Below are 12,748 nucleotides of genomic sequence, written 5' to 3' on the forward strand. Positions count from 1 at the left end.
CCAGAGTCCTGGGAAACAGGAACGAAAATGACCCCAAATTTATAGGAAAGATACCCAGGCTCATGAAAGCTGTTTTTAAAGGTGGTTGTTTCAAAGTTTGCACATATAGCAAGAATATGTTACTATTTTTATATTTTACTTCACAGGATTTAAATTTTCATAAACTGTATTTAAAAAAAAAAAGCATATCTGTTCACATTTCTGCCCAACCTGCATCTTTTACTTAGAAAAGAACTACAGTCTTTAATGGAGATTTCCATGCGTTATAACCAACATGAACCTTGTAATGAGGGGTGCACGTGATTGCGTGGACCCCTTTTCCAAAAATCCCATATAAACTGACCTCTCACCTACCTGTTTGGAGCAGTTCCTCACAGCTCTCCGAGAGGCTGTCTCCTGGGCTATAATCCCCACTAAATCCCCCGGATAAAATGAAAACTCACAGGTCTCCATATGCGTTCTCACCTCAGTGAACACCTTCTATGGATTCTGTGGTGGTGGTTGTGGACTGGCACTATTGTGGCTACAGAAACACGCTACACAAATATTCCAAGTATTTCTGCAGCATCTGAAGAGTTATGTGAAGGGAGTGTTGGAAGGTCTGAGCGTTGAAAGAGGCTCTTTGACTCACAATTGTGTGACCATCTGGATATCTCCACATGCGCACCTCTGTGAGGTGGATACGATGATGGCTGAGGGCGTGGATCCTGGAGCCAGCCTGCCTGGGTTTGAATGTTGGCTTGGCTCCTTCTGATCTGTGTGACCTGAAGCAAGTGATGAGGACTCTCTGTTCTCTTATCTCAGAAAGAGGGGTAATAATAGAAGGCAATTAAGGAAATCAAAATGTGTAAAGACATTAGCTCAGTGCCTCCCACATGGACGGTGCTCTAAAATGTTCATCATTCTAAATATTTGTGTAGAAAGGGAGGAGATCCTAGTCCGTGGGAGAGAGATACAGAACTGAAGAATAAGTTTATTCACTCGTGTAATCACCACAGCCTGGTGCTGGGGATAAATGAACAGAACAGATCTCATCAGTGGTGGAGACAATAGCCATTCTCCTTTGATATAAAAGGGCTTCCCTGATGGCTCAGAGGGTAAAGGACCTGCCTGCAGTGCAGGAGACACAGTCGGGAAGATCCCCTGGAGAAGGGAATGGCAACTCACTCCACTATTGTTGCCTGGAAAACCCATGGACAAAGGAGCCTGGCGGGCTACAGTCCACGGGGTCGCCGAGTTGCCCTAAGTACACACACAACTTTGCTCTAATGATGGCAGCTGTTACATGACACAGGATTGCCCGGCTAGGGACTACACTTCCCAGCATCCCTTGCAACTAGATGTCACCACGTGACCGTCTCTGGCCAATGAGCTGTGAGGAAAAGTGCTCTGGGCTTCTTGTAGGAGTCGCCCTTTGAAGGACTGAAGGTGTCTTCCCCTCTCCTCGTCCCCCAACTTGCCCCGAACCAGAATGTGGACTGGGTGTGGGGGTGAGCCCTCTCCAGCCACGTGGCACAGAGCACCGAGGTCAAAGGACCCTGGCTGCCCAACTCCACGGAGCTGCACCGCCCCAGCCCTGGGAGTTTCACCGCCCCAGCCCTGGGAGTTTCACACACAGACCACAGCCTTGAGAGAGACAGCAAGTTAGGTTTATTGAAGCCGCCATATTGGGGATTTCACATCACAGAAGCCCAGCATGCATGTTTGGGGGGCGCGCAGGCGGCCTGGAGCGGGAGGCCGGGGGGGAACCTCAGGATTCAGGAGATGTAGAGGACGCTGAGGCAGCACAGGGGACACTCCCAGGCCTGGATCTCCTGATACTTTGCACGAGGCTTCGAAGGGGAGGTGTACTTCGAGCCAGCTCTCGAACCTCCAGGAGAAGGTTGCGAATCAAACTCGGAGTCTTTCGAATCCATGTAGAAAGTGAAGCAAAAACCGGGCTGGAAGGAAAGACAACAGAGAGGAGAGAGGAGAACTTTACTGCCCTGGGGGGAGGGGCCCCTCGCCCTTAGTTTGAGGGGCTGAGCACAGACTTCAGGGGCGACCCACCTGGCGTTGAATTCCTTCTTCGCCCAGTACAGCTGGGGATCCTGAGGCAGATAACCTGCCCTTCCCTGGCCTCAGTTTACATTTCTGTATAATGGACTGTAAGTAACAGCTCCCTCACAGAGGCGTGTAAGGACTGAACAAGGTAATCCAAAAAAAGGATCATTAAATGTAACAATGTTTGCCGCTTTGTGAGAGCTGGAAACCCGTCAGCTGTGACAATGTTTGCTTTGCTGGTTTTCTTAAAACCATCTGCTTTCCTAAAAAATTAAACACTTCTTCCCAATAGAAAGCATCACCCACGGTGCTGGCAGTATTGAAGCTGTAGTGATTTCTGGGAGGACTGCTATTTCTATCCAATGGTTTTTGAGCATTTAGGACGCTTTAGCCTGAATGACATATCAGGTCCCATTTAATCCTCACGAGGTGGCCTCTGATCTTTTTTCTCCATCCTGCAGATGAGGAAATGGGGGTAGGGAGGCACTGGTAAGCTTTCCCACTCTGGCATTTGATCAGCCGTATAGGTGGGAAACACGCAGCAGTCAGGATTAGAAATGAGAACATAAGCTTCTTGATTCTCCAGGCAAGAATACTGGAGTGGGTTGCCATGCCCTCCTCCTTCAGGGGATCTTCCCAACCCAGGGATGAAACCTGTGTCTCCTGTACTGACAGGTGAGTTCTTTACCACTAGCACCACCTGGGAAGCCCATTTTCCCAGGTAAGCGCAGCACAGATGTGAACCCGCTCCATCCTCCTAGTAACCCCATGTGCAGTTCCTACCGCCCTGTTTCACAGATGAGGAAACTGAGCCACAGAGAAGTTCAAGAACTGGTCCCGGGTCCCACAGCTGGTAGTGGCTGACGCCGGGTTTGAACCCAGCGCTGAGACTCTGGAGTTGGGGCCCTTAGCCTGAGGGCTGGGATGCCAGCTGGAAAGCTTGGTGTGGGCAGGACCGTGTTCCTCCACACAGTGCCCTCACCTCTGCAGAACCGTCCTTCTATCCCCAGGTTACCAGCCCTTCCCACTTGTGACATTTGGGGTCCAGAGCTTTCTTGCGGTGGGTGGGGCAGGGGCGTTCTGAGTATTGCAGAAATGCTAAGCAGCATTCCTGGCCACCGGATGTCATTAGCACGACCCCTTCAACTGTGACAAACAAAAATGTTTCCAGACATTGAAGGCGTCCCCTGAGGGACAAACCATCTCTGGCTGAGAATCACCGCCTCATCCTTCCTTGTGTTCTCCAGGTATGGGGAAAGGGAGGGATCGGCTTCCCTTCGCATCCCCATGGTCAGGTGACCTGGCCTGGGGCCATTAGGGTCCTGCATCACCTCAGCTGATGCTTGGTTCCGTGGAGGACACAGGACCTGGAAAGACCAATCAGAATGGCCTCTGCTTCTAGGATAGCTGATGATTGGTTCAATGGGAGCAAAGGACCTGGAAGGACCAATCAGAATGCTCTCTGCTTCTGGATTAGCTGATGATTGGTTCAGTGGTGAGCAAAGGACCTGGAAGGACCAATCAGAATGGTCTCTGCTTCTAGGATAGCTGGTGATTGGTTCAGTGGTGAGCAAAGGACCTGGAAGGACCAATCAGATTCTCTCTAAGTTATTTAGTGCATCTACAAGTGTCTCTCCAATGAGTTCCTATTAGAAATGAGAAAGTCAGATATTATTCAGCCAAGAAATGGCACGAGCATCTTGGCCCAATGGATCAAAACTCGCATCACCAGTGATGGCGCACAGACGTCATGTGCATCAAAGTGTGATGTTCTGAGAAGGACACGGCATCACTTAGGTGGTGCTCCAGAGATCATAGCTTATCCTGAATCTCATCCACAGGGAGATGGTCAAAAATATACCCAATAAACCACAATATGGGATGGGTGTGACTCTGGACTTCAAAATGGTCAGTGCCGTAAAAGGCAAACAAGGCTTAGGAGACTGTCTAGCTTAAAGAAAACTACAGATACGTTACTAAGTACAATCTCTGCCCTGGACTAGGCCTTGTGTTGGAGGGAAAAGAATGCCAAATGGACAGCATGTAGCAAATTATTAATATCAAAACCAGTACAGGGATAAGATCAAGAGTGCATCGGGGCTGAATGCAGGAAGGTGACAATACCCCCACCCCTATATAATAGAATATTGTCTTTCTAAGGCGATACACACTTAGGTATATTATGTGTATATATACTGTAATAAATATACATATATGTGTATAATATATACATATTTCTTTTATTAAACAAAATATGTAAATAGAAAAAATGTTAGCAACTGGTGAATTTGGATGATCTTTATACCGTCTGTGACTCTTACTTTCTTTTCTAATATAATTTCTAAAGAGTCCTCCCCGGGACTGTTGCAGGCACTAAAGACGTTCTCTCAGGCATCTGACCCAGGCCTCCCCTGCCTCCTCTCACCAGGGTCCCTCCAGCCTCGCGTCCTGCCTGTTAAGAAGCCCAGAGACAGAGCCGACGCCTCATTGGCCAAGGGTGAGTCACGTGCCAGCCCAGGGCCAATCACTGGGAACCTCGGCACTGCCGGCCCTGATTGGTCAGGGGTGTACCTGGAGGGGTAGAGGATGGGATCAGATCCACCCAAAGTGTGTGGAGACAGGTGGTCCCCCCAGAAAAGTCAAGGGGGGTAGCAGGAGAAGGAGGGCCGGTACCCAGGTGGACAAGGCCACAGCTGCCTTTGCAGGAGGGACCGGTCCCTAATTCATCCCTTCATGTAATCAGCCCAAGTGTATACGGCGCCAGACACGGGTTACACCTGATCTAGACGGGGGGTATGTCACTGAGCAACACAGGGGCTTCCTGCTGCCATCCTCCCCCTGAACTGCTCTCAAAAGGGAGACGGATTAGGAACAAACAGATAGATGGTATAATCTCAAGTAGCAATAATAATGCGGAAGAAATTCAGCAAGGCAAGGGGTTGGGGAGGCAGTGAGAAGGGAGGCTTCATGAAGGAGGTGACATTGGAGCAGAGGTTGGAATTAGCAAAGAGAAGAAGGCAGGAAAGAGGGCAACACCCTCAAGGAAAACCATCCTCTTCATAGGATGGGGCCACATCTGGGACGAGGGAGGGGCAAGGGGCACCCACTACCCAAGGGTCCTTGCTGGGCAGAGAGGGTGGCCGATAAGCCTGACCTCTCAGGCCCAGGGTTCTCTAGTCAAAGGAGAAAACAAGCAGACTCACCATGGGACACGTCGGCACCCGTTTGGCTGACACTCTTGCATTCTTCCTGCTGGGCTCCCTTCGCTGACCAGTAGTGCTCTCAAAAGGCAGGGCTGAGCAAGGAAGAAAGAGGCATGAGGCCCTCTCGCCTGCTGAGGCTTGCGAAACTCAATAATAATAAGATGTTCATCATGAAACCAGTGACAATGGCTAACATGTGTGGAGGACCTGCTGTGTGTCAGGCACGCTTTTAAGTATTTTGCAGGTATTAGCTTGTTTGGTTATCCATGATAACTCTCTGAGATGGCACTGTATTCATCCAACTTTAGAGATAAGGAAACAGAGAGGTTAGAACACTGGCAGGAGGTTGCAAAGCAATGCCTGCAGAGATGCATGAAGTTGCATCCTGAAGGTCTGCAGGGAACAGACAGGGAACGTTAGTGAGTGGAGGGGCTGGACTTGGACAACAGGGGCTCTGGAGGTAGTGATGCCCTGGGGCACCCGTGCCCAGGAGGAAGGCACAGCTGATACGCAGGTGCCAGTGGGGCACATCTCTCCAGAAGACACTTGGGATTCCCTGAAGAAGACAGACATGTCGATTTGAAGTGAGAGTCCCTGCTATTTCCAAGCTGCCCGCAAATCCATCTATTTCCTTACAGCCTCCTCCACTCCTGGGAACGGAAGCTGGCCTCTCTGGAGGACCATCCAGGCCGCTTGTGCAAACGTCCCCTCAGACGCTGCCGTCTCCCTTTTTAAACATGTAGCCCTGGATCCACTCTGCTGTGTGCAGTGTGACCCAAGTATTGTCCGACTTCCACCTGCATTTATTGTCATCGCCAAAGACTGGGAAGAACCCAGAGGGCCACCTGCAGGAACCTGGTTAAGCTTCCCTAAAGTCTCAGCGGTAAAGAATCCGTCTGCCAGTGCACGAGACCAGGATTCAGTCCCTGAGTCGGGAAGATCCCCTGGAGAAGGAAATGGCAACCCACCAGTATTGTGGCCTGGAGAATTCCATGGACAGAGGAGCCACGCAGGGTTACAATCTGTAGGGTCGCAAAGAGTCAGACATGACTGAAGCAACTTAGCACACATCTAGCACAGAGGGACGTGGAATCCCAGGCAGTGGGAACACAAACTGGCCATCGTGTGGGGGAGGGTCCTCGAGACCCCCAGGCCAGACGACTTCAGATCCCACCGTGAGCTGATGATTCACACTTTTCACCCTTCAGATTTCCCATCTGGAAAACGAGGTGATTCCTGTCCCTCCCTCACTGTGAAGCATGCGTGACTGGGTGTGTGGAAAGCCCTGGGACTGTGACTGGAAGATTCTCCGTGTCAGAGCAGAAATAAATGAAACGAAACACTGTAGGAGTGAAAGTTGCGTGTGTGGTACACACCCACATATCAGACATAAATACACAGTAACAGATACACACACATCCTTGTCTCCATGAGTGAGCATAGAACATTCTGGAAGACTGGACAAGGAGGTGGGAAGTAGCTATGTCCGGGGAAGGAACTATAAAGCTGAGCGACGGAGAGGCATGTCTGTGTTTTATGTGATGCTTACAGACTGCTACAGATTTGATAAAATACGTGGGGGAAGGCACGGTGGATTGGGCCAGTATCTGTCCTACCATCGTCACATCAGCTACAACGGCCGGGCGCCCCTCAGGGACCCCTCCTTCAGAGAAGCAGCAGCAGGCACCCGGGCTTGGGGCCAGTCTTCAGGCTCCATGCTTCCCCATCACCTGGAGACTTCCCCACTCCCCACTGCCCACAGTTTCAGCCCCACGCGGGTCTCACCTCTTCTCTGCGGAGGCCTGGTCTGCACCTCCTCCCTTCCCTGGCCCCCGATGGTGCTCAGAGGCAGCATCATGGCACCACAGGTGCTCCCTGCAGACAGGACACAGAGCAGTTAGTGCCTGGGCGGTGGAGCCAGGCAGCCCGGGTGTGGCTCTCAGAGCTCGGGTGGACTCAGCAGCTCCATCCCCTCCCACGTCTCCAGGTCCCCAGCATCCAAGGGCACATGCTGCCAATGCCTCCTGCTGGTTTCCTCCAAGGCCCAGGGTGTGATCTGGGGACAGCGGTGGTCATGGCGCCCGGCGAGGACAAGGGCAGGGCTCGTGGTACCTGGGGCTCACCCCCCTTTAAAACTAGAACAACTGTGACACGAAGTGCTGGGACCAGGAAGCTGCAGCTCGGCTAACTGGGTATCAAAAGGGCCTCTGGAGTCGCATACAGCAGTCACTCAGTAAGTGCACTTGTGGAGCAGTCCCAGGGCTGTCTTTCAGCTCCATTCCAGGGCTACCAGGCAGCCTGCCCAAGAGGTTCAGACAGGCCCTCCCCTCCTGTCCTTGCCCTTCCAGGTTAGGAGGTTTCGGTCCTGCCCTCAGGACCACAGTGAGGGGAGGGGCCGGGCCCCAGACCCCCCAGCACAGCCCTGGGGCGGGGCCAGCCCTGCAGGGAGGGGGCTTGGCCCAGGCTCAGTGTGGGGACCCCACCTCTGCCCCAGCACCACCCTGGGCAGGACGTGGGCCAGTGTGTCTGGGGTGAGAACTGGGGGATTCCAGCCTGCCAGTCACTAGCTGGGGATCTCAAGATTTAACAACAGCAGCAAGAAAGACACAGCACCCTGAGGTTTGTGTTTCAGACACGCAGATCACTGTTTAGCATAAGGATCTCCAAACACTGCATGGGTCGTGTCTCCATATGACATGAGAATTCATTTTGTATTTATTCTTGTAAATGGTGTTTCAGTATTGGCAAGTCCCATGGAATATTTGGGACGTACTTATACTAAAAGGTGGAGAAGGAAATGGTAATCCACTCTAGTACTATGGACAGAGGAGCCTGGTAGGCTACAGTCCACGGGGTCGCAAAGCGTCGGACACGACTGAGCGACTTCACTCACTTACTGTACTAAAAGGTAATTCATTATTTATCCAAAATTTCAATTTAAGTATTTATCATGTATTTTACCTGGAAAGCCCCCGCTGTCAGCTTTCCCCTCCACAAAATGAGCAGAATGATGAAACGCGAGGATTAAATAAGGTTGAATGCATGTCAGGTGTTGAGCACACAGTCTGACCCAGACCCAGGCAGTCGTGTGTCAGCTCCGACTCCATCCCTGTTGGGGGAGGGGGTCGGGGGCCTCCCCTCACTGTCTGCCACCCACCTTCCCTGAATCACTGTCTCTGATGCTGGGACCCTCCAGCCTGACCCTGACCTCCCCGGCGCCCCTCCCCACCAGTCCAGGGCCTCCTTCTGGGCCAGGTCGTCACGGGGAGAGGAGCCCTGCGGGAGGGAGAAGCCCTCCGGGTCACCAAGCCGCTGAGGCACAGGGACGAGGGGCGGGTCACCAGGTCAGGTGGGCTTCAGACTGGGCCAGCCCTCCGGAGCCCTCAGAGCTAGGATGACCCCCCCAGGATCTCAGTGACCCCTCGGGGCCTCTCCCGAGCTCCGGCTCTCCAGGACGCTCTCCAGGCAGAGGCACCTGGGGCGCCAAGAGGTTTATTCAAAAGAACCGAGAGCCACCTGGGGACACGCCGCCCTGCCATCCCAGAGGTGAAAACACAAACCGGGGCCTCCCCGGAGGCTGCCCCTCTGAGAGGCGCCCCCCCCCAAACAACCAGACATGACGCCCCAGATCCCTGGAGGTCGACAAGCCCGTTTTCAAGGCCTTACTCAGCAGGCATCATCACAGGCGTCCCGGAGGACCTCCAAACGCCTTCAGAAGTTCCCTTGCCCCAGACTCCCCTCTGGACTGCCCCCCAGAAATAATTTCTGGATATTCTCTTCGGTCAGGGCTGTGCCTGGACCACGACCCCCACCTGACCTCTCCTGGGTCCTGTAGTGGCCCCCCGCAAAGTCCTGCCTCCTCCTGCAAACTCAGAAGTCCACAGGTCTGCCCCTGTGGTCCCTAATATGAGTTGTGGGGTTAGAGAAGACTCTTGAGAGGCCCTTGGACTGCAAGGAGATCCAACCAGTCCATCCTAAAGGAGATCAGTCTTGAGTGTTCATTGGAAGGACTGATGTTGAAGCTGAAACTCCAATACTTTGGCCACCTGATGCGGAGAACTGACTCATTTGAAAAGACCCCTCTGCTGGGAAAGATTGAAGGCAGGAGGAGAAGGGGACGACAGAGGATGAGATGACTGGATGGCATCACCGACTCAATGAACATGGGTTTGGGTGGACTCTGGGAGTTGGTGATGGACAGGGAGGCCTGGCGTGCTGCAGTCCATGGGGTTGCAAAGAATTGGACACGACTGAGCAACTGAACTGAAAACCAGGGGAACAGGAGGGGGTCCCCGCCAACCCCTCTTGCAGACACCCCAGCCTTCTCTGCCCGATGCAGTCTTTGTTCCTCCTGGTGACCCCAGAAACCCTCAGACTTGGGAGGGGCCGCGAGGCTCAGAAGGTGAGGCCACCCTCAGGGAGACCTGGTTCCTCAAGGGGCCCCTCTGCCCGTCCCATTGTGCCTCAGTGGCCCCCAGCCGGCGCCCCTGCGCCCCACCGTCCAGGAGGCCCCCGCACATCTTCCCTGGGTGCCCCCGCCCCGTGCTCCCCCCCCAGGAGACCCCCCGCAGCGCCATCGTGCCGGAAAGGCGGAGACCCTTCAGGACCTCAGCCGCAGAACTGACCTCGAGACTGACATCGCGACCCGGGTCTCTCTTCGACCCTGGGCACGAGCGGGATGGGGGGGCCGGTGCTTTTCCTTGACACCCGGACAGGGCTGGCTCTGGGGATGCCCGCGGAGCCTGTGGACAAACCCAAGAGAATGAACGCGGCTCGGTTGCTCGGCGACACAAGCGCCCCGGCAAACCCCAAACAGCAAGCCAGGTGGTTAACAGGGTCTCTGACACCCGCACCCGCACGGGCGTCGTCTGCTGCAATTTCATTACTCGTTGGAGCGGGGGTCCCGGGCCTCTTCGTCCAGGAAGACCCCCAGCCTGCCCGCACCACTGTCCCTCTTCTGAGGTGTCCCTACTGGACCTCAGCGCAAAGCCCCTCCCCCAGCGCCCCTCCCCCACTGTCCAGGCCAGGCCTTCCTGCGAAAGGCACAGAGGCTCGGCCTTCAGAGACCCAGGGGAGGGGGGCGCTGGGGACCCTCGGGGGTGGGGGGAGGGGTGGGTCCTGCAGGATCACAGACACACAGTGACTCCCTCCTGGGAGCTGACCCCCTGCCCGGGACTCCCAGGAGGACACTCTCAACAACTCCCAGACACACCCCTGGCCCCAGAGCCCCACGTGTGCAAATGAAGACGCACTTGTAGATCCTGGAACACACGCAGATGGGCAGGAACATCCTGAGGTTCAGGGAAGCTCAGGCACACGCACACACACAGACGTGCAGATACAGCTTCAAATACTTCCAGGCACACATACTGAGGACACACACCTTTGCACACTTTGATCTCAAAGGACACCCTATGGGACACCCAGACCACCTCTGTCTGACACCCCAGGGTCCACCCTCAGTCTCACCTGGGGACCCACCCTCCAGAGGACGCCCCCTCTCAGACCCCGGTCACTCCCCTTTGCACTCTCTCCAGATGGTTTTCTTTAAACCTCAGAATCACTCCTTTGGGAGTATAGGCTTGGAAACAATTGAAACCTACTAGGAAATCAAAGCAGACAGATATGCAGAATGACACCCTGGCGTGTCTCTCTCAGACACCCTCAGAGACACCCAGGCATGCACGCAGACACACACATATCCACACCCACACTGCAGTCACAGACATTCCTGGAAAATCAGACACCGCCTCAGCTCGCGGGCCTTTTGGAAACGCTAAGACCCGCTCACAAATCCACACGCACAAACGTGCATATTCAGGTTCGCGGAGCTTGAAAAAGCAGACAATCCAGACAGTCACACACAGACACACGCACGTACGAACTTGCAGAAACACCTATTTCCAAACAGATACTTTGGACACGGGGGCATAAAGACACACACGCCTGGGCAGCCACGTTTGCCAAGCCGGAATCGGCCTCCAGACACAGGGTCCCCTCGGGCTGGCCCGGGGGGCAGACCCTCTGTCTCCCCCCGAGGCCGCCCCCCTCAGCGGCGCGCTCCGCGCGCTCCCGGGCCCCGCCGGCCGCAGGCGCGGCGCGCAGACACCGAGGCTCCGGAACGCCTGGCAGGCGCGCCTCGCGCCCGCTTGCTCTGGTGCCCCCGAAAGGCTCCGGGGGGCGCCTGGCCCCTCCGCACCGCCCAGGCTCCCCTCCAGGCTCGCCCCGGCCGGCCTCCCGGGCTCCCCCCGGCCCGGCCCCGCCGCCTCCCCGGGGCGCCGGGCCCGCCATGGGCGCCGCGCGGCGCGCAGCCCAGCCCTCGTACCTCCGGGCGGCTCCGGGCCGGGCGCCTGCTCCTCCTGCACCTGCCCCGGCAGGAGGCCCAGCCAGGCCCTCACCCGCACGGCCCAGTCCTCCTCGCTGCCCTCCAGCCTGCTCTCTCGCCGGCGGCCCGAGGAGCCCTCGGACCACGAGCCGCCCGCCGCGCGCCTCGGAAGGGTCTGAGGACTGCGGCCGCCCTCGGGGCGCCGCGGGCTCCTCGGGGGGCTCCCCGGCGCGCGCGCCCGCGCCCCGCCGCCCGCAGCGCTCCCGCACCTCCCGGCCGGGCGCCTCCGCGCTCCCCGCGGCGACCCCGCGCCGCCCGCCGCCCCCCGCCCCGCACTGCGCACTCTCCCGGATGGCGCAGACCCTTCGCAGGCGCGGCGGCGGGACGGCCCCCCCGGCCGGCGGCGGCTGGGAGTCGGGGCGGGCTGCACCGCGCCGCTCGCTGGCGTCCCGCGCCGGGGCTCCCTGGGGACCCCCGGGACAGCGGCGCCGAAGCAGCGGCTCCCGGCCCGCGACCCCGCCCCGGCCCGCGGGGGCTCAGATGGAGCGGTTCCAGCAGGGCCCGAAACGAAGTGCCCCAGGCGCTCGCGCTGGCCGGGTTCTGTGGTCCTCAGGGTTGGAGGACTGGAAATTCTGGCTTCACACCCCCACCCCGTGAGCCAGCGTCCCGGCATCACTGTCTCCCTGGAGGGGCTTCCACCTGGGCCCCCGCCCGTGCCCCTCCTCCACCTGGTCCCCGCCCGGGCCCAGGTCTTCCAGGAGGCAGGACGTGGGGTTCACAGGGAAGAACCGTGTTACACTGCCGAGCAACAGAGACCCAAGGGCCTGGATGCCCGGGGCGGGGGTGGCACTGGTGTCTGGGGGCCCGCCCTGCACAATCTTCAGATACGCAGTGACCCCCAGGCACGCGGTGACCCCTCTCCCAAACACCCACACACTCACTGCTGCGCACAATGGCCTACTCTCAAACCCCCAAGATGGCCCCTCAACCTCCCAGGCCTGCTGGCGATAGTTGAGACCTACTCGTGGATGGGCACACCTCGCCTGGGCTGTCTGTTAAGGATGGTCCCTGAGTGCACACCCAGTCATGTCCAACTCTTGTGGCCCGCAAGGCTCCTCTGTCCATGGGATTCTCCAGGCAAGCATACTGGAGTGGGGTGCCATTTCCTCCTCCAGCG

General features: G+C 56.5%; 1 protein-coding gene across 1 annotated transcript; it reads right to left on the bottom strand.

Moving 5' to 3' along the window:
* Positions 1,628–12,244, bottom strand: LOC108638100 (collagen alpha-1(I) chain-like). Its single transcript, XM_018063253.1, has 5 exons — positions 11,572–12,244; positions 9,872–9,988; positions 7,032–7,121; positions 5,247–5,338; positions 1,628–1,940 (listed from the first exon to the last, which is right to left on the bottom strand). Exons 1-5 carry the CDS (start codon positions 12,242–12,244, stop codon positions 1,758–1,760), a joined length of 1,155 nt encoding a protein of 384 aa, XP_017918742.1. The 3' UTR covers positions 1,628–1,757.

This window comes from Capra hircus, chromosome 18 (genome assembly GCF_001704415.2).
Source record: "Capra hircus breed San Clemente chromosome 18, ASM170441v1, whole genome shotgun sequence".
Taxonomy (NCBI): Eukaryota; Metazoa; Chordata; class Mammalia; order Artiodactyla; family Bovidae; genus Capra; species Capra hircus.